At 38.4% G+C, this 22,908-nt stretch overlaps 1 protein-coding gene across 1 annotated transcript in view; it reads right to left on the bottom strand.

Annotated features, from left to right (window-relative positions):
• Positions 1-16,713, bottom strand: part of LOC137151031 (cell adhesion molecule DSCAM) — a 323,665-nt gene extending 306,952 nt beyond the window's left edge. The window contains exons 1-2 of the mRNA XM_067545225.1: positions 16,637-16,713; positions 10,707-10,853 (exon numbers count right to left, since the gene is read on the bottom strand). Of these exons, the coding sequence (XP_067401326.1) occupies positions 10,707-10,809 (103 nt within the window). The 5' untranslated portion in view covers positions 10,810-10,853; positions 16,637-16,713. The remainder of the gene's footprint in view (positions 1-10,706; positions 10,854-16,636) is intronic.
• Positions 16,714-22,908: the final 6,195 nt, after the last annotated feature.

Genomic DNA, 22,908 nt, shown 5'->3' with positions numbered 1-22,908 from the left:
CATATATACTATCCTGCAGCATTGTTGTAGACCACACATTAGAATCATCATGTAATAGTATGAAAAGGCGAAAGCACCTTTCTTTATGGCACAGGTGAGGCACCTAGTACATGATGCTCCTTTCTGGGCACCTCAGTACCAGAAAGATGTTGACAAAACTGGAAGGAGAACCTGAAGAGAAATAGAATTGATTAAGGACTGAAAGGACTCCCTGATTTGGAAAAAACTAATTATTATCTATTATTTACATTTGGTGAGGCTATAATGACTAGGCTGTGTGGCCTATTAATATTCCAAGGATGTTGACACAATAGAGAGAGTGTGGTTATAACCAGGAGGAATGGAATTAAATTAAAGAAATAGATAGAGAAAGGAAGTTTTTCCTGAAATTCAAATATTTGAAGACCTGACCCAGGAAGCAGCTCCTCACTATCTCCTCTTCCCCACTTGAGGAAGGAAGGAAGGCAGGACAGAGTTCTCCTCCTCTGCAAGGTACACATGCCACCTCAGAACATCTTTTTCCCCATTCTCTTGTGCAGGACCCCTCCCCTAGAGAGGTCTCAATCCTGTCAAGACTTCTATGCGCCTAACATTTACAAGGAAAAGGCAAAAAGCTGAGGAAGAATGAGGGAAGAGATGGGGTGAAGAGATTTAAAGGAAGGAGAAGGAAATATTAATAATGAAAATTGCCACTTGCTTCCTAGTCACTCTCCGGTACTGAGATACATACAGTACCTTCAACAGATGTGTCCTTTCACTAAGTGTAGTACAGATAAAGTAACCAGAAGTGGGGCAGATTTCTGCTCCCTGAATTTCTGGCATTCTGATACATTCAAATACATCCTTTTTCCCCTGCCCCTATCTCCCACAAACAGCCATTTACATTCCCAGTACTAAGAGGAAGAAGGGCGTGGGGGTGAAGATTCTGAAATGTCAGCTAGTATCCAGAAAGTAAATAACTGTGCAACTCATGTCCACGCCTTCTGTAGCCACCCTAAGAAAAAACAAAACAAAACACCACTGCTCTCACAGCTCCCAATCCAGCTCTTGCACATAGGCTCTGCAATGCTAGCTCAACAGTCAAAAACCATTCACCATCCATGACCTTAAAGCCAATGAACCTCCCTCCCTGCCCCGAGGCCAGAACCCCTAGACTGCATGGTAGCTCCACCCTGCCTGAAGACCTGAGCTTATAGACTATTGGGGTGCTCTGCCATACCTGGGAGCCAGAGGCCCGCTAGACTGCTTGCTAGCACTGCCCCTGCTGGAGGGCCAGAGCCTTATCTGCTTATTGTCCTGCCCTGCCTGTTTTGAGCTTGCCTTTAGAAGAGTGACAGCCAAGCGGTGTGGCCTCCCTCAGAGACCTACCAGGAGGGATGGCCACGCATGTCTACACATGGATTTATAAAGAGTCAATATGATATTTTCTGTCTCATTATCTATCCCTTTCCTAATGATTCCCAACATTCTGTTAGCTTTTTTGACTGCCACTGCACACAGAGAGGATGACAACTCCAAGATCTCTTTCTTGAGTGGTAACAACTAATTTAGACCCCATCATTTTATATGTATAGTTGGGACTGTGTTTTCCAACGTGCATTACTTTGCATTTATCAACACTGAATTTCATCTGCCATTTTGTTGCCCATGCACCCAGTTTTGTGAGATCCCTTTGTAACTCTTCGCAGTCTGCTTTGGACTTAACTATCTTGAGTAGCTTTGTATCATCTGCAATTTTTGCCACCTCACTGTTTTCCCCTTTTTCCTGATAATTTATGAGTCTGTTGAATAGTATTGGTCCCAGTACAGACCCTTGAGGGACACCACTATTTCTCTCTCTGTATTTTGAAAACTGATCATTTATTCCTACCCTTTGTTTCCTATCTTTTAACCAGTTACTAATTCAGAAGGGGACCTTCTCTCTTATCCCTGTCAGCTTACTTTGCACAAAAGCCTTTGGTGAGGGACCTTATCAAAGGCTTTCTGAAAATCTAAGTACACTATATCCACTGGATCACCCATGTCCACATGCTTCTTGACCCACTCAAAGAATACTAGTAGATTGGTGAGGCATGATTTCCCTTTACAAGAACCATGTTGCCTCTTCCCCAAAAAATCACATTTATCTATGTGTCTGATAATTCTGTTCTTTACCATAGTTTCAATCAATTTGCTTGGTACTGAAGTTAGGTTTACCAGCCTGTAATTGCCAGGATTGCCTCTGGAGTCTTTTTAAAAAATTAAGATCACATTAGCTATCCTCCAGTCATCTGGTAAAGAAGCGGATTTAAATGATAGGTTACATACCACAGTTAGTTGTTCTGCAATTTCACATTTGCATTCCTTCAGAACTCTTGGGTGAATACCATCTGGTCCTGGTAATTTATTACTGTTTAATTTATCAACTTGATCCAAAACCTCCTTTAATGACACCTTAATCTGGGACAATTCCTCAGATTCGTCATTTAAAAAGAATATCTCAGGCTTGGGAATCTCCTCTCACATTCTCAGCCATGAAGACCTATGAAAAAAATTCATTTAGTTTCTCCGCAATGGCCTTATTTTCCTGGAATGCTCCTTTAGCATCTCGATTGGCCAGTGGTCCCACTGGTTGTTTAAGAGGCTTCCTGCTTCTGATGTATTTTAAAAAAATTTTGCTGTTACTTTTTTGGGTCTTTGGCTAGCTGTTCTTCACATACTTTTTTGGCCTTCCAAATTATATTTTTAGACTTCACTTGCCAGAGTTTATGCTCCTTTCTATTTTCTTCAATAGAATTTAACTTCCACTTTTTAAAGGATGCCTTTTTGCCTCTAACTGCTTCTTTTTCTTTGTTGTTTAGACACAGTGGCACTTTTCTGGTCCTCTTGGTAAGTTTTTTAATTTGGGTATACATTAAAATTGAGCCTCTATTACAGTGTCTTTAAAAAGTTTCCATGCAGCTTGCAGGGATTTCACTTTTGGCACTTTACCTTTCAATTTCTGTTTAACTAGCTTCATAATTTTTGTATAGTTCCTCTTTCTGAAATTAAATGCTTTGGTGTTTTCCTTCCCACAGGGATGCTAAATTTTATTACGTTATGGTCTCGATTACCAAGTGGTTCAGCTATATTCACCTCTTGGACAATATCCTATGCTCCACTTAGGACTTAAGCAAGAATTGCCTCTCCTCTTGTGGGTTCCAGGACTAGCTGCTACAAGACGCAATCATTTAAGGTGTCAAGAAACTTTAGCTCTGCGTCCTGTCCTGAAGTGACATGTAACCAGTCAATATGAGCATAGTTGAAATCCTCCATTTTTATTGAGTTTTTAATAGATCCTTCCCATCTCTAACTTCTATCATGTGGTAATCCCCTCTTTAAACATTACTACTGAGAAGAAAAAGTTGCAAATGCAATCACCAGGCATTTCTTAAATAATGCAGTAAATTACTTTTCCCTCAAGGTCCCCTAGGAAAATAACTTTGTTGAAAGAGAAAGCTAAGAAGCAATATCAGTTTTAGAGATGAGTGAGCTTTACAAGTCTGCTTGGAAGCTTGGAAAACACATTACTGTTGCAACAAACTTGGAGCCCAATCCTGAAAGATGGTGAGCATCTGCAACTCCTGTTAACTTCACTAGGAATCAACAGAAGTTGCAGATGCACAGCAGCTCTCAAAATCATGCCTTGAAAAAAAAAGAAAAGGAAAGAAAAAAGAAAAAGGAGGAGTCTGGCTGCAGCATTTTTCTGTAGGTATTACAATTTAAAAGATTATTTTCATCCCTTAGCTGCACTATTGATATTATATTAAATTATTCAAACTCAACAAATGTGGAAACCTCTCAAACTTGTCAACATCAGGCCTGCCTATTTTGCATTCTGTTCAATTTGGACAATGAAAAATCTTGGACCGAGAGCATTTGAAAGTATTTGTTATATGGTGGTTGATTGTTACGGAGACAAGGGTGGGTAATGCACTATCTTTTATTAGATCAACTTTGGTTGATGAAAGAGACAATCTTTTGAACTACACAGATCTCTTTTTCAGGTTTGTTAGTCATCACTAGAAATGGGACAAAATCAAAACAAAAGTAAAAAAAAAAAAACCTCTTTTGGATTAGATGTAGATTAAATGTTGGATATATTCCTCTGAATTTTGGATGTATTCAAATCTGTATCTCATCTTTGTATATGGGACCATCTTCTATATTGATAATATTTCTAAAGGACTATAATTTATATAGAAAACAATCTACATTCATGAACATTAATTAGAAAATTTAACCCATTTTTGTCATGCACAGTGCTCACTATTCAGAAAAAAATTATCAGTCCATGGGCTTTGAGACATTACCATAATCTCCAAATATAAGTACAGATAAAAAATTCAGTTCTGTATCTTAGATACCCCTATGAGGAAACTAATGGCAAACGACTGCTTGACATCAATCATTGCAATTCATAGAATGCTGTGTGGAAAGAGATCCAAGAACTCTTGAGTCTTTTAAAGTTAAGATGTAAATGCAATGCATTACATTAAATGCAGATAATTGTACAACAGTGACATATCCTCAAACCTTAGTCCGCTATGTCTAATTTTTGGCCCATGGAAAGTGCAGAGGCTCAAAAACTCAACAGCTGTCATCTGCATGTCAATCAAAGCCCTTCAGGGACTTGTTTACCGTACATAATTCTACACCTTTCATTCAAAGCTGCTATTCTTTCACTAACGATTAAATCCCCATCATGCACAATACCATACCCGTTCTTTTCCTATGTTTGAAGTGGTCATGTATCTTTCACAGAACTGAGCTCCTTTCAAGGGTTGTTATTAAACAGGGAAAAAGGGGGAATTTAGAGAAGAGGGTCCATGCATCTCTTGTTAACCTCATTGTTAGTGCTAAACTAAACTAAGCACACCCATTAAAATCTCAAAAAAAAAAAGAAAAAAAAAAAAAAGCCCTCATAGTTCTCAGCATCTAGTTAAAGTAATTTTCATAATAAACCAAGAACATATCATCTAAATACCACACATTCTTTATATATGTAGCTGCTTCCTTCAAAAATTGTAATATTGCATTTATTTTAATAGAAAGATTTTTATATAGAATGTTGCACCAATTTGTTTATATTTCTTTTCTTTTTCCTTGCACTCCCATGAACTTTTTCCTTGCATGTCTTCTATTGCATATCATATAGTATATCCTTTCTGCTGTCTTTTCAGTGTTTGCTTTCCCTTGTCCGTTTAACATCATAGGAAAAGCAGACAAAGTTTCTATTTATTTGTGTGTCACACCACTGTAACCCCCAGAAAGAGAGGTTCTTTCTCACTATGACTAGAGTTTATTTTCCCTTCCTTCCTCATTTTTCCCCACTCAATCTTCTCCTTCTTTGTCCCTTCACTGTTCTCCTACACTCTCCCCTTTTAATAATCTCCTTTCAGTCACCACTCCCGTCCTCCTCCACTCATCCCAGCAGTGGCAGCAGCAAACATACCTGCCCTGTGCATTACACTTTTTTGAATAGTCGCTGCACATTTTTCAGTTGTCACTGCACAAATGTGCTTTACTGCATTCATTAGGCCCTTCTGGAAAAACTGTTTTCAGTAGTTGCAAAGTCAACACAGCATAGTGCCAGATTTTAAAGGAGTGGAGACCTGTGGAGGTAATTTCATGCGGGAAAGCAGTAAGGGCTGAGAAGAAAATGTGTACGTACAAAGCTAACTAGTGGTCACATGACAAGATTAACAACAGAGGATGACATAACATTTCATGTTTAGTGTGGTAAAGTAAATTTACAAGAATTGGTTACTGATGTGAGCATAGAAATAATACTGGCAAGCCATCATATTATCAGCTATTATAGCTCTTAGAATATGATTTTCATATTCAATTCAAAGTCTTGACTGGTAAGACATGATTCATCAGAAAGTATATGTGGGTCTCAAAGATCTGCCTACAATACTTTTAAAGACACAAGTGCAAGTCCCTTTAAAATTGCTCCAAACTACTGTCAGATCTTCTATTTTTCATATTTTAAACAAATTGTGTCACATTTGTTAGGCAAAACCTATACTGTGGGGAAAAAGTGAATAAGAATTGTTAGTACTAGGAAACATGGATGAGCAAATGCCTGTCTGAATGGATATAATTTAGAAAATATTCAGAACATTCGTAATTGGCTGGCCATTCCTGATGTCTACTGATGTCCTTATCTGAATCTTGGAGGACAGTGAGCCATACATCCTGAAATATTTCATTCAAATACCTTGATTAAAAATGGCTGTCTTTTATAAAATGTACGTTTTTATGGAATTAAAAAAAAGTCCAATGGATGTACTTGAAAAGGAGTTTCCCCTCTCCTTTTTCCTCCTCCCCCTTTTTTATGTTCTTTTTTTAAAAACTGAATACTTTTCTGTTTTTAATTTCTAAAAATAACTAATTTCAATTGAAAAATTTTGTGGAAAAAAGCTTATGGGAAAATTTTCACTACACACACACACCATTTTTTATTAAACATCCTTATGTTTTGTATTATCTAGGCTTTCATACTACAACCAACTTAATGAAGCCTACTCCTCCCAAAAAAGTGTAATCATCTGCTGAAGAATCTATCCCTTTATATTTGCAAAGTCACTGCATGACGTTCCCAGAAGCTAAAGAGGTTTTGTGGGACAATAACTTATGTGATTTCAGGGCCAGAGAAGGAAAGTGGGGAGAGATGGAGAGCAGAGAGATATTCGGGGACTTCTGTGTTATCATCAACTAACACAACAAAAAAATAACTTCATAGTCAGCTGCTATTCTTGCATACTGGGACTGCATGGACTTCAATACCTTTGTCTCCAAACATAGGCAACTATCATTTTAAATGAAGGGGAATCTGTTAGCAACTGAGCTCCAGATAATGTCTTCTGGGGATGCCTTCCAGTGGCCTTCTACACCCTCACCTTTGCACTAACCCTGACCCCTGGCATTAAACCAGAACCAGGGAATAGAGAGAGGTCTCTTACAAGTCGTCCTGTGCATCACATCTTTATTACACATTAGAATTGCTATAGGCAGCTTTATGCTCTCAGATAACTTCAGTGGGACCTGCATATGCACAGTCAGAAGCAGAATCAAGCAAATAGACTATAAAGCTAGAGATGTCACCACATTTCATTATTATGAAACCAACAAGGCTCCTGCTATCTGAGCCAAAACGTATTTCTTAAGTGTTCTTCTTAAAAACTTCTAAAAAACTTTGGTATGTATAACGAGCAAAAATGCTTTTAAAAGCAAGCAAGCAGAGACCTGCTTTTACATCGAAAGAGAAATGACACCTAACATACTGTGTAATATCTGAGCATCTGAAACAAGGGACTGTAGTTCATTTGCAAATCCCTTTATTCTAAAATTCAGGATGGGGACTCTGAAAGTATTGTATGCAAGTACAACTAATTCAAAAGCAAAAATTGCTCTTCTGAAACTAGAACATGGAGCATCCGTTGGAATGCTGGCTTGTTTACCTTGTGTAGGAAGTCTCACACTTACCTCCATGGGTCTGAACTTGCTGTCTTACTTGTGTGTTCTTCAACAGATAATTTTTATGGGAGATTTTCTTTTCAACTTTCTTCCTTTTACAGTACTGTATACCTAGTTTTATCCCACTGTTTTCATTGCATTTTGTCTAATATAGTCGGTGATAATCTCCAGTAAATATACATTCCTAACAAATTCCTCGTAGTGGTCTCTGCTCACTTTAACTTTCCTTTCTGATGACATCAGCTACTTACTGAATCAGCCCATCCTATTGCTAATGTTCTAATATTATTTTGTCAGATGCAAAAATAATATTATTGCATATTTGTTTTTACCACTTCACAAAAGTTGATCAGACGGACACACATGGGAAAGTTGTTCTCGTATTTGATACCTATGTTAGTGAACATTTTCCCTCAAAATATTGATCTCACTAGTGGAAAACAGCTCAATAGTCCTGTTATTTCTTAGCATCCTATTCATCAGCACTGGGAATCCAAGACTGTGAGGTTAATCAATATCCACCATTTGAGTTCATAGCCATATTATTGTTGAATTGATCATGGAGAGAACTCAAGGAAATTGTCTTCTAAAACATGTTGCTTTGTAAAAAGCTACCATTATTAAGCTGCTGCTAAAGTACTGAGATCAAAAGCAAACCCTGTAATCATTCTGGTTAAACTGGATTGATGTTCCCTGCCTCCCCTTAACACTGATACTGAGGAATTCATCAGAAGAATTGTAATTAAATATAACTTTTATATTTAATCTGTACTGTGACAACCTCACAAATCAGATTTTCTAAAGTATTTTTTATGATTTGCCAAGATGAGCTAAACTATCTTTTAACAAGCATAAATTTTAATGGAGAGTTTTTACTTGCTTTGTGACTGCACTAGAATTTACTGATTTTTTTTTTCAGATATACTATTCTGGGATCAGGACTACGATAAATGTATTAAGTCTTCATTTTTAATGGCTTACTGTACTGTTTCTATTACAAGTAAGTTTCAGATGTAATGGTTTGTTAGGCCAATCACCCTATCCAGCTCAAGGGAATGCGGTTCCATCCTTTTCTTCTTCTTCTTCTTCTTCTTCCAGGGACATAAACAGGCTGGACTTACTGAAGAAACAACCCATGGAGAGGAATGAATGGTGACACTCTACTGCTCTCAGCGTCTGTAAAGATGCTTTGGGATGAGAAGATTTTTAACAGATGTAGTTTCATTAAGTAAAAGTCAAAAGCCAGCCGATCAGTAAAAGACTATTATTATGTTCCTACAGCCACTAGAATGACAGATGTTGAAGCCAGAGGCTTGACTTGGTAGACTCTTTCTATGTACTATATAGCGATTGTGGCATCCAGAAGAGCAGCATTTCCCTCTACAATAGTAGAGAAAAGGCTGCAGAAACATATATTGTTCTCTAGATTCCAGAATTATGAGAAAAATTGAGCTATCCAAAGATGACGGGTGTACCAACAGGAATTTTTAATAACATTAAATGATCTAACTTAAACTACTTTAAGATTAAGATAAATTAAATAAAAACCCATGAAATTAAACACTTGGTAATTTTTAATTGTTTATGTACTAGATATTATTTTAACAGGTTACATTAATAATAAAAGATATTTGTAACAATTAAGGGCTCAATCTTGTTCTTTAATGCAAAACTACAAATCACATCACATCATCATGTCAGCTGCTGCACAATGTTTGTGATCCCTGAAGATCAGATAGTTGGATCACAGCCCACAGGGGGAAATGTAAAAAAAAGTGTACTAAAGTGGATTTACTACACTTAAAAACGATACATATATCAGAGGACAAGGTGACTGACCACTTAAAAATTCTGTACCAAATGAGTTTATTTTTATATTGTCTGAAATATATCTACGAGAGGACAAAACCTTTTAAACAATAGATTTACCACAGGCAGGAAGTCAAGTTTAGAACACAAGATATATAGAAACAAAGAATTCTATTTCTATCAGCACCACTTTTATCCAAAATGGAGGGACATACAGCCTTTAACTCAATTCAGCACATACTCTAGCATAGTATAAACACATTCTTAATATACAATGCACTGACATTTAGCTCAGATTATTGTCCCCTTGATGCAATTCTCAACAGCTGTACTTTCACATCCTGTGCATGTACATTGTTCATTTGAACATATAATAGCGGATGTATTCTGTGTTTATCAGCATAATACACATTTCAGTTATAGTACAGCAATGTGTACTTTCAATATGATATTGTCTATATACAACATACATTGTTCTATGGATTTCTTACATTTCTATTAGCTAGAAAAAGTTGGATTCCTAGGGTGAAACCTGACTCCACTGAAATCAATGGCACAAATCCCACCTTCAATGGGGCCAGGATTTCACTCCTAGACGCCAGTTTGTGAGATTTAATCAGGTTAATGGGATTCTTTGCTGCATCTGTACACATTTACAGTTCAATTATTTGCATGAGAGTTTGCAGTTTTCCTATAGCAAAGTAAATTTTCTGTAGACACAGCAGTGCAGACAATTCTTTTTATAAACATACAGTTTAACTTCAATATATGCATAAATGTATTTAGCATACAGCAAGATTTTATTTGTGTGGGGGGAGGGGGCGGGGATACATAAGCTTTCACGCTATGAAAGTTTTCAAATGTTGCCTATAGACATACCTGGTATAAAATAAAATAATTAAAATATAGATGTACCAGGTACAAAAGTATTATTAAAATATGGAAGTAAATTTCACACATAATTTAAAACAACCAAAATAAACGTAACTCAAGATTTCTTGTACTTCATAAATAACTTCACCACTACAAAACCATCACAACCCACCAAATAGATTATGACACTCAAAAACAAAAAACTCTCTGGCAAACAGAATTTCCTTTTAAAAAAATCAAGTCAATGCTATGCCACAATGCCAAGAAATTCTGATTTCACGTCTGGTGTAAAACAAAATACATGTTAATTCCCCTTGGAGCAAGCTAAAAAAACCCAGAGCTGTCTCAAAGCTTCATGTCACAACTAATCATGAGGATGCATCAATGCTAAACGTGCAATACATTAATTACAGTGGAAAGATGAAATATCATTCAGCTATAATCAACACAAAGGAACCAGCAAACATTATGGAAAACACAGAAACCATATCCAATAAGGAAAGAAAGTCATTAAAGCCTACCTGAGACAAGTGAAACTGTGTCTTTCTCCCAAGAGACAACAGTGATGTATGCCTCCACAGAGGAGGGGATAATGCACTTGAAGACCGCTACATTGCCTCTCATGGCTTTCTGGTCCTCCACACGGACTGTATAGGGTTCCCGTAAAACTAAAATGGAAGAATAGTGAGTTTTTGTTAATAAGTGAGATGGTAAAGCCAAGATACAATTAAATAGAAAGAGGTCCTGCCTGGAGAGGTGGGTATCATTTCCCAAAGGACTGACTACAGACAACACACTTCCTCTGCCTACATAAAGGAAATCAGAAGATGAACTCATGCCCAATAGCCTTTTCATTTTCATGCACCTTGCAGCAGGCTTGGTCAAAGCCACAAACCCAAAATGGTGGGATCATGCCCAGCTCCAGTTCTTGCATTAGTCTTGCACGATTCACCCAGGATGAAGAAAAATTAGGCAGGCAAGTAAAATAGACTTTCCTCATCCTAATGGAAAGGGTAAGACAGTAAATTGTGTGTCTGGGCTGGTAAATCTGTGATAATTTTGCAGAGCTGCTCTTGAAGGATCTCTCTGAGAAAAATCCAAGACTTTTGTTTACTCCAATACTAAACTATACCCCACCACATTTCAGTGTTCATCCTCTAGTTAATTCTAAGTGCCAGGGGAAAATCATTTCCCAAGAGAAATACAGACTCCATATGGAAAAATGATGCTCCAACTCGTGACTGCTGGTCTAGGTTTTTATAAGGACACTTCCTTCATAAGCTGAGTGTTCTTCTTTGCCAGAGGGAGCACAGGCACCCCTAACACTGCCAAGGGCTTCCCATGTGTTGGTTTGGTTGAATTAAGCTGCCAACCTTCTCCTGGTGGAAGGATATGTGGGACAACCAGAAGGATGGAAGAGAGAAATTTAGGATGGAGGAGAGCAAGAAGAGTTGAAAGAGCTAACCATGGAATCAACTGAGGTTATTGATAAGGAAGGAAGTAGGGTGATCAGACTTGCAGAGAAGTGAGGCATGTTAATAGACTGAAGGTCTCAAAGGTTGAGCAGAAAAGTGGGGGCAGAGGTGGAGTGGAAGGAAGGAAGGAAATAAGGTAGTGATCAGAAAAGGGAAACTGATAGTGAGGTACATTAATGGGAACAATACTAGTAAACCTGCTGGCAGCTGGGAGAATTGATCCAGAGATGAAGGTCAAATGAAGAGATTAGGGAGTGGAAGAAAGAGGCAACAGCATCTGACAGGTCAGTATGACAGCTGAGCAGTTGGTGGATAGGCAGTGGAAGATAAATGGGAGAAGAGGAAATCCAGGCACTGTGATTAATGAAGATCAGAGATCAGAAGCCCGTGGGCAGTAACTAACAGGAGAAGGAGATAGAGATTAATGCCTGATGGAGTACAGTTCAAGAGGAAAAAAGGTGAGAAGTGGCATGAGACTTATTAAGACCAAGAAGGCTAACGGTATATTGGGCTGCATTAGTAGGAGCATTGCCAGCAGATCAAGGGAAGTGATTATTCTTCTCTATTCAGCACTGGTGAGGCCACATTTGGAGTACTGTGTCCAGTTTTGGGTCCCCCACTACAGAAAGGATGTGGACAAATTGGAGAGAGTCCAGTGGAAGGCAACAAAAATGATTAGGGGGCTGTAGCACATGACTTATGAGGAGAGGCTGATGGGACTAGGCTTGTTTAGTCTGCAGAAGAGAAGAATGAGGCAGGGGGATTTGATAGCAGCCTTTAACTACCTGAAGCGGGGTTCCAGGGAGGATGCAGCTAGGCTGTTCTCAGTAGTGGTAGATCACAAAACAAGGAGCAATGGTCTCAAGTAGCAGTGGGGAAGGTCTAGGAGGGGTACTAGGAAAACCTTTTGCACTAAGAGGGTGGTGAATCACTGGAATGGGTTAAGTAGGGAGGTGCTGGAATCCCCATCCTTAGAGAATTTTAAGGTGCAACTTGACAAAGCCCTGGCTGGGATGATTTAGTTGGGATTGGTCCTGCTTTGAGCAGGCGGCTGTACTAGATGACCTCCTGAGGTCCGTTCCAACTCTAATCTTCTATGATTCTATGAATGAGAGAGTAGGAGCCCAATATCACCACTGCTTTAGATCTGGGATGTAAAAGGAGAGACCAGTACAAGAATGCAGCTAGAGAAGGGGTGTTGGAGAATGGGGAAGCTCGTTTCAGGGAATACAAATTGATGAAAGGCATGAGAGGCAAAGCAGCCACACAAGTGTAGAAGTCATTATTATTATTGATGAGAATAATTTCAGTGCCCTTAGGTAACTATGGGACCATTTCATAGAAACTTCCTCTACTCCTACCACAAATATATATATTCACTGAGAGCAAAATTTAAGTATAACCACATTCACATGGGTGTAGCTATACTTGCTTCCCAGCATTTGGATGTATATTTCTGAAACAAAGATGCCAAGGATTTATAAAATGGTAACCTCTTTACAATTGCTCCTAAATAACAGTGTGTATTGCCCTGAAACATAGTACTGCTTTGAGAGATTCAAAAGGTAAGTTAAGCATGTACAATAGTAGGGTTTTAAATTACAGTGCAACCATTAGCTCATGAATAAGAAAGTTTTTTTTGTTTTACAATCTGCCTACACAATTATGCAGTTTAAAGGTTAAGAGGTCTAAAAATAAAATAAATCAAAATGAAGTATGAAGAAAAGATGACATCATTAGTTTAAAATACATCACTGATTATAAATAATGAGTCAAAGTTACTAACTTTGATCACAGACTTCCTGGATTGCTAGAAGCATATGTTCTCTTACAGTCGCAACCCTGGAGCACCCCTTCCCATGTGAAGAAGCCGGCCATCATCTTCTTTCCATGCTTGAGGGAAGGGTTCACAAAGCACCAGGATCTTCTTTATGTGGCTGACTGTCTCCTAACACTTATGCTCCAGAGATAGCTCACAGAGCATGGGCTATTTTGAGAAGGTATCATGACAGCTAGTGCAAGCTGATTCATATTTTTTCTGAACTGCTTGTACAGTTACAGAAACCTTTCATGTTATTAAAAAAAGCTACTTCCAGGGCAATTGTTCCAAGAAGCAAACACACACAAACCCCTGAAAAACAGTGAAATTTGACAGAGGCTGAACTAGCCCCATTTCTTCAGTCCCTTTCGGGGGAGAATTGCAGTATCTGGAACTTGGCATTTGGGCATACAGGAAGGAAGAGGGCATACATTCATCAGATTTCCAAATCAAACTACTAAACTTTGGAGTTTGCAATATCCAAGGAGGTTGAGATATATCACAAAAGCAATTATTCAGTTCCAAACCATACAAGACAGTTCTTGTTTGTGTACATGCATTAATGGTTTTGTGTAATGCATTCATAACATTGCCAAGCCTCATGATTTTATCATGAGCCTTGTGATTTTTACTGTTTTTCTTAAAGCCCCAGATCTCTGTCATGTGATTACGAGACTCATCTTTCACGAAAAAGGTCTCTAGCTTTCATGGTTGCTTGGAAAAAAAATGGAAAGCAAGATGGACCAATATCCATTTACCCCAGCCAAGGATCTGTCCCAGAGAGTTTACCTGCCTTACATACAAAGCCAAAAACCATTCAGTTCAGCCATTGCCTTGAGCACCTCCATCCTCCACAAAAAAACAAAAACAAGAAACACAGCAGTTTTCTTCCTAGGGTTTCCTAGAATAGATACCAGGAATTCCTTGCCTCTCCCGATCAATCGAGGGCTAGCTTTGTTTCAGGCTATACCATTCGTCACATATTATTACCTGTTCTATTCATTCCCCTGAAGCACCTGGTATTGGCCACTGTTGGAAGACAGGATACTGGGCTAGATGGACCATTGGTCTAATCCATTGTGGCCATTTTTATGTTCTTATGTCTGGCTCTACAAAATCTTCTGATTGGCTGGGAAGGAGGGTACTGCACCCACTTTATGCAGAGCTAGAGAGGAGCAAAGAGCCATTCTAGCTCTAGTGATTGGTTCTTCTCTCAAGGTATTGCATTTAAATCACCAAAAAGAGAGAGTTTTTATGTTGACTAATCGCTGCATTCTCTTTTCTGCTATGGCCAAGCCAGAATCATGTTCAGGGTTTCATATGATCTAGCATGTGATGTCACAACTTTTGGGGGACTGTGTGGTCTTTGACAGAAGTTACATTTTATTATTTCTTTGCTTTCTTCATAGCATTAACAACATGCAGAAATCACACTTATAGCTGGGTTCCAAATAACAGTGTTTACTAACTACATACAAATATACAAGGCCTTGCTATTGGTACACACTGCTACTCTGGCAGGGTTTTGATGGCTTCTGCAATAGAAGATAGGGAGGCCTACTAGAGGGTTCCCAAACTATTTATAGGGATATCACCAAGTTCCTATACATTGCACATATATTATCCAGTTTCTGTAGGAATAGTAGGGCAGGTATATATCTCCCAGAATTATGAAATTGGGTGTATGCCTGGGACTGAGACTCACCAGTGGAGATGGCCTGGTATCTGACTCAATGGCAGCTCTACCGCTCTTGATATTTGTTGGTGGGGAAAAGGGGGATTTGTGATCCAAGCCTTGTATCCAGGCTCGGGTGGACTGGGCTGTTTATCACCCAATGCTTTAGAGTTTCTGTTTAAAAGAAGTTCAAGGAAAAAACTGCAAAGAAGTAAATATTAATCCAGATAGCGAAGTTGATATGACATTTGTTCTCTCTAAAAAGATCAAATTTCTTGTCTACAGAGTCAATCAACTCAAAAAAAAAAAGTCCATGTTCTACACAGAAAATGAATGTGTTTTTTGTAGACTATGTTTTGGATAGTGCATTTTATGCATTTCTTGGCGATGTCAGTTTTTCCTTGTATGTTCTAATTATCACTCCACATGTCTTTGAAGTCATATTTAGGATTAGAAAAACTAAAATGTGGAAGTAGAAACTATTAACTGGCATAATGCTTCATGATCTGTCTTTTCCTTGTGTGCAAGCAGAAAATCATAAGAAGAGCTATAACCTCAAAACACTGTATTTGTGCATGGTTTGCAATTTCTCTAATATAGCTTCTGGACTGCATATACTGTAGAGGAAAGATCCTCAGATGGTGTAAATTACACTGATGTAAACTGATGATTAAGCTGGTGTAAACTGAAGTCACTGGAGCTTTGAGAATTTGCATCAGCAGAGGATCTGCCCCTAGAATTTTTTTAATTAAATTTTTGATTAAATAAAATGACTAGATACAAGTTCTGTGCACTAGTAGAATAGTGGTAATAGACTTGAGTCTAATTTCATTTAAAAGCAATTCTCTGTTTATGGAGTCAACCTCTTTCTATTCAGTCTATTCAGAAAATAGTTGCCTAACTGCTACACCTACAAAAAGCCCTTTGCAAAATTTAAGTTAAACATAAAGCTATTCCTATGTATTGACAATACCATTTTATTATATATTAACATCCATGTTCAAGGCTATTGTATATCTCTGTTGAGTCTCAAAACCAATTCACAACTAAAAATAACAAAATGTTCCCCTTATTTCACCTATGCAAAGATTTTACTTATCAGCCCCCTGCCCTCCTCCAAAAAACAAACAAAACAAACAGTACAGGGAGATTCCCTATTTCTCCCATCCCCAATTCTTTGAGGGATAAATTCTGATAAATTCTGATAAATGGCCTACCTCTAACTGGTCAGCTGTGAACCTTGGCATCTTTCAGAAACTCATTTTATTGATGGACTTTGGGATAGAACTTTTAACTTCTCTTTTATAAAAATAGTCTAAAACCCACATTGTTTCTGTTGATTTTTATTAAGAACTCCTCATGGGTTTCTCTTCTAGACCACAGGCTTTACTCCAGTTGACAATGGCTACAACTTTTAGTCTGAAACACATGGTCTCCCACCCTCACCCAATCTGAAGTGATGAAGTAAAGAACCCCACTTACCGGCCTTAATGTGAACATCCTGACTTCTGATTTTCCCTGAAGGATTTTCAGCTGTGCAATAGTAAGTGTTATCATGGATTAAGTTATTAAAGCTTGAAGGAGGGAAGGGGAAAATTTGGAGAGTGCCATTGGGGTGGACGTGGCGGATCCCTGGGACATCATAGATCTCCTCGCCCGTTGCTAGGTACCATCTGAGTGTCACAGGAGGGATCCCTGCTGCAGGACAGGGCACCAGTGTCCCTGTGGTGCTAGCAAACACTACCTCTTGCAAAGATGCATTGACAAAATATAGGCTTGCATGTAGATCTTCACTGAAAACTGCAAGATAAAACAGACAAACGTGCATTTAACAGCTAAGAAAATATTACGCACATATAACTATTTTATATCTCGAATTAGGCAGTCATGGTATGATAGTGATGCTCAGGATTTTTCTCCTCCTTTAAGTAACTGCTGATTATAAAACACATACAGCACAATCAAATTTGAACCATTATGATAGTTGACGAAGGTAACTAAGGCAACTGGATCCTAATATAGGATAGGGCAATTTGTTTCTGTGTTTTCTCAGAATAAAACAATCAAAAAGCTATGGATCTCAAAACACAAAGCAAAAGGAGTTACTCCCTAGCAAGGCTACCATTAGCCTGAAGAGAAGCAAATTAGATCATCCTTGCCATTGCTGATCCAGCACTCTTGCTAAGACCAGTCAAATACTAGCAGTAATTTACTTCAGTGAAACTTTCAGTGACTATAATTTTCTGTCTAGCAAAGGCTGTTAGCATTTGTAACAGAATTTGTTTTTATGTTTTTTCCAGCTCTGAGGTATATCAAACAATTTATAATTTTATGAGAAGAACTGAGCAAATAATGGAAAAAAAATCAGTTTCTTTAAAAAGTAACAAGAAATTTTTAGAAATAAAATTTAGAAATTTTATTTGACCAGTGCCAGTAAAAAAGTTAGATATGTTTAATAGAGAGAATGTTTAAGGCTAACATGTCAACTATAGTTTCCTCAGCAATAGCACCCTTCCCCCCCATAGCCTTGGGCAGTAGATCTGGGTATACTGAGAGAGTGAATACTGGTCAGGACAGGAAGTTATCCCCTACTCTTTTAAGAAGGATTGCCAGGAGATCATTACCTTCTACCAGAAAGCCACAAATAGGCAGAAGAAACCTCACTGTCTCATCCAAAGTATGAGACTTCTAATACAATAGCATCACCCTACTGCTCTTTGTTTGAGAACATGGCAGTGAAAGCTTTACTTTTGCATTGCCAGAAATTGTGATTTTTTTCCCCTGTACAACCATACCAGTGGTTTGTATATCTTTTTGCGTTTAATATATGCAATGCTCACCCTGAAAACGTACTCATTTTTACCTTAGACCAGTGTTTCTCAATTAGATTTGGCCACGGAACCCTTTTGAACTCCATAAATAATTGCAGAACCCCCCAAACTCTTAGCAGTCTTCAAATGTCGAAATAAGCAAAGGTCAGCATTTCTCACTTAAATTACACTTACACTGGATACTCTTTGCCGGAAAATCCGAGACATCTTCCCTTTTTCGGCGGCGCGGAGAACAGCTGCTCTCGGCGGCGCGGAGAACAGCTGCTCACGGAACCCTAACAGTGTTCCCGCGGAACCCTGGGGTTCCGCGGAACACCAATTGAGAAACACTGCCTTAGACAAATAGAAAAGGTTATTTTAGTGTCTACATTTGCACTTCTCTATAGCTCAAATTCTCTAAACATTGAAACAAAGTTAGCCAGGGTAAATGGCAAGTTTTGAAAAGGTATCTATTATGCATCAGGCTAGAGTAAACATCTGCCAGATGTTCAATACTAGCCTTTATCTGCAAAGTATATGATCTCCTGTGGTGTATAAAAAAACCCCAATAACCATAAAGCTAATCTTTACAGGGTACTACCTACTTCTGCTGCTCAGTCTTATGGTGGCTGTCAGGGTGAGATGGAGGGTTTTCTTATTTCTCCCACCCACTAAGGGGGTGGGGTGGTAAGGAAGGAATAAGTTGTTTCCTGCTACCTGTTTGAAGACCATAATGGATTGGGACAAATGGTTCTTCATGGTGGCATCCACAAAAAAGATGGGGATTGGCCTGGCAACCCCAAAGACCTCAATGGGGGAGACCCTCTAAACCCATTATGTAGTGGGAAAAGCAGATTGTCCACCTAAAAGACAGCAAAATTAAGTGGAGAGGGATTTCTGGGGAAATCTAGGTTGAAAGGATCTTGTAGGTTTAGGAATCTGAATTTTCAGGCAAACTGACAGGGAATGGCTTACAGCCAGCCCCTGGCAAACAGATGTAAAAGATCCTTCAAGGTTGGTTCAGTCCTAGTCAAAACTTGGTTTTTAAATTTTTTTGGTAAAGAAAACAGACCTGAAATGAATACATACAGAAAGAAGATGGGCTGAGTAATGTGGTGCCATTTCTATATAATCAGATTTCTAAATAGAGCCACACTTTTAAACGAGGAACAAAACAGATTGTAACGGGATAAAGAATGAAAAAAAAATGTGGAAGTCAGCATTGTTCATTTAACTATAAGAGCTAGTCACTATAATTAGAATTGAAATATTGTTTAACATGCATTATTTTAATTTTCATCTCCAAAGAAGAGACACTCATAATAGCAAATATATTGTACAATTGCTAGCTTTTAATATATTGTACCGCATCTCAACAGAAGCTCAGATGAGGAACAGTAGGTTTTCTGATTTAGGATGAAGAGGTGGATACCAAATTGTCCATGTCATAAAATAGAGAAGATTACCAGACATTAAGTTTGGTGCCTTACATAGAGACTAACTTTTCCATACACAACTTAAATCAAAATGCTATGCAAGGGAATAGATTCATAATAGATGCTATAATACACCATTAAGAAAATATCACATAGTCCAGTTACATTGTATCCCCTGTAGCAGCTTTCACTATTTCTGACTAACTTTTCATCAATCTGCCTATACAATAATGCTTCACTTTAAAGTAGCACCTAGTACATATTAATCTTAACAGAAGCCACATGCACATATCAACAAGAATCCCTGGAAAGTAATTGCGATGATATAATATACACACAAACAGAAGATCCAGATTTATTTTGTTGCTGAGTACAATGTACAAGCTGTTTGGATGCATATTGCCGAAAAAAGCCAGAATGGGATTTTGTGCAGTATCTTTCATTAAAGGGCTATCTCCACTATGCTTCATAGAAAAAAGTAATTTTCTAAACAACAGAACAGATAATGTACCAAAACTTAATTGAAACTGAAATAAAGAGGGAAATACGATTATATGTTGTTGTACCTTAAAATTTATGTTAAATATTAAAATAAAAATATGGAGGTTTAGGCAGGAAAGCAACAGTAAGACCATATCCAATGTTACTGGAGAGAGGAGAAGGGGGTAACTGATAAAAGCAATCAGGTTAAGGGTGAAAACAAACAGATGAAAGCTTGAAATAGAAAACAGAGTATAAATACAAGCAAAAGATAATAAGATCAGACCGAGATGTTGGAATGAACTCATTAACTATGCAGAAAACAAGAAAATTATTTATTTAGTTTTACAACTGGATCTAAACTTGAATTTGAAGAAGCCTATCCACATTTCCCAGCATGGAGGACAACATGCTATAGATACTGGTAAAGAAATTTAGGCCCTGCTCCTGTAAATTGTTCTGTGTGGGCAGACCCCTGCATCCACAAAAACATCCTCTGAAGAGATTGAGGTCTGTCTATGAGGAGCAGGTTGCAGGCCCCTGAAGTTGATAAGAATCCAGACTGGACCTTAACTTTCTCCCCTAAACCCAAACCTGTTTATAGGGCTTGACTGGGTCTAAAAGCCCCCATTTTGGTAAGTATAGTCCAGTAATTATTCTTTCTCCCAGCCTAAGCACCACTCACTTCCCACAGCTCTCCAATAAGCCAGGACTCCCATGTCTCTGCATGTACTCTGTATTTGAAGGGCTTATCACAAGGCCAGTCAGACTAATCATTCTTCTGCTTGATCAATATAGCTGATGTCTACAAGTGTCTCTTGCTCCTGAGTTCACGCCGCACTAGGCAGGACATAATAGAGGTTGCTACAACTCCTGATTATATAGTGGAATCAAAAGGCAAAAGGAAGGTGAGATCACTCAATGTCTGCAGGAGGAATCACGGCAACTGTATGAGAGAACTAGACATAGGAATTATCATAGGGATTCAGACCATTGGAGAGGTCCATCTAGTTCTAGTATGACATCTTGTCTCCAACAGTGATCAGTATCAGATACCTCAGGGGAAGATGAAAGAAACCCTGCAGGAGGAAATTATGGGATAATCTGCCCCAAGGAAAGCTTTCCGCTAATTCTTGTTAGCTATTGGTTTATGCTCTGAAGCATTGGGATATAGATCTCCTCCACAACTGTTCATTACGTTTTTTTTATTCTTGCTATGACAGCTCAAATATTCATGTTATCTATATAGTGTCCAACCCTTTTCTGAATCCTGTTGTTCAAGTCCATGAAACTCATTGCCATATAATTTAATTGAGGCTAACTGTGAGTTATGTTTCCTTTTATCAGTTTTAAATATGCTATCTTTCAGGTTCCACTGAATACACTAAAATGATTTCTCTGTTTTTATATTCTTTTCTATTTGCTCTTCAAATTCCATTCTAACATACCCAGTTCCTTCTATAATAGATTAATTGAAGACCTAATTTCCTTCCACTGTAAAACAATGAAGAGGTAAGTGAGTGGTCTAGAGCCTATATAAAAAAAATTGCAGGGAAAGATGAATAGATGGCTAGAACTGTGAGCCTACTCCATGCTTCTGAGGATGGAGAAAGTTCTGAGGGTCATGGTAAAATCATGAAAAAGAAAAGAGAGTAATCCCGAAATTGAAGAGGGACTCTGAAAAGATTTGGACAGATTTCTACAGATTATTTGAACTGCATTTCATGAGATTTGACCATCACAGGTTTGGGTAGAGTGTCACACCCCACTATCAGTCTGGCTAGGGAGTCATACAACACAGTCTCCTCAACTAGTTTAAATAGATAACATTGGAATATAAAAGGAAATTACAATAATCAAAATATTAGAAGTAGATAAGGAACAGTTATAATAAATAGTTGAATTTCAATATTTACAGAAGACTGGGAATATACATACACACATACACATTTAAATAAACACAGTTTCTGAGTGTGTCAAATTTGTAAAGCTATTGAAATCTAATACTAGGTCTACTGAAAAAATATTACCTTACATGGTTAGTGATTATTTATCAGCATTCTAATTTACATTGCCTTCATTTTATACATTAACATCTAAATCCTATCCTTACACTTGATTATGTAAGGAAGAATTCAGCCCTATGAATCCAATATTGGCGTCAAATATTTATTTAGCCAAAATAAAGACATATGAATCAAGGGCAAGTTCAGGGTAAAGAGGGCAGTATAAAATAAAGGCAGTGCAGAGAAGATAAGTGATGTAATTAAGCCCTTTCCTGCCGTTCTGCACTGCAGCAGATATGTGGCAGTGGAATTTGAAGCAATGTTCCACCGGACAATCAGGTTCATGGCATAGCACTGGATATGATATTTCCCCCATATATGGTAGGGCTGGGCAAAAGGCAGAATTTCCATTCTGTGGAGAAACATAGAATTCTGAAAAAGTTTTGTTCTCTCTCAGACCAAAAAGCCATTTAGAAATAATTGAAAAGTTTGTTTAGAAAATTTGTAAAGAAAATTGACCCTAAGAGCCCACGTTCTGAGTCTCCTGCTGCCTCATCTTTGACTGCCAGGGTTTCTTGGCTCCCGGCTCCCCATCAGTTCATTAGGGCTGACAGGGAGCTGGGCGCAAAGGAGCCCTAGGGAGCCACAGCTAAACCAGGAGCCTCAAAGCGTGGAAGCCAGGGCTACCAGACTCAGTTCCACAGTAGGGCTCCCAGAAGCCTTAAGGAGTCCATAACCCTTAAGACCACCTGGAGTTTCCAGGTTCCTTGCTATGGATCTGGAGCCTACCACCTGGCAGCCCTGACAGCCCCAGATCAAGTGCCATTAGAGATGGGGCTCCAAAGGCTTCCAAACTCCACGGCACAGCGGGACTGCTCTGCAGCCTCGGACTCTGCACACCCGGGGGCCCCAGCAGTCTACCAGGTGAGTTGGCAGGAAGCCACCTGTCTGGCTGAGTTCCATCAGAAGAATCCTTCTTGTGATTCATTGGAAGTTTGTCAAGCCCAACACATTTCTGAGAA

This window comes from Emydura macquarii, unplaced genomic scaffold (genome assembly GCF_026122565.2).
Source record: "Emydura macquarii macquarii isolate MOO-44397 ecotype Brisbane River unplaced genomic scaffold, CSIRO-AGI_Emac_v2 contig_1043, whole genome shotgun sequence".
NCBI lineage: Eukaryota > Metazoa > Chordata > Testudines > Chelidae > Emydura > Emydura macquarii.
This window is presented reverse-complemented; position numbering and strand designations above follow the sequence as displayed.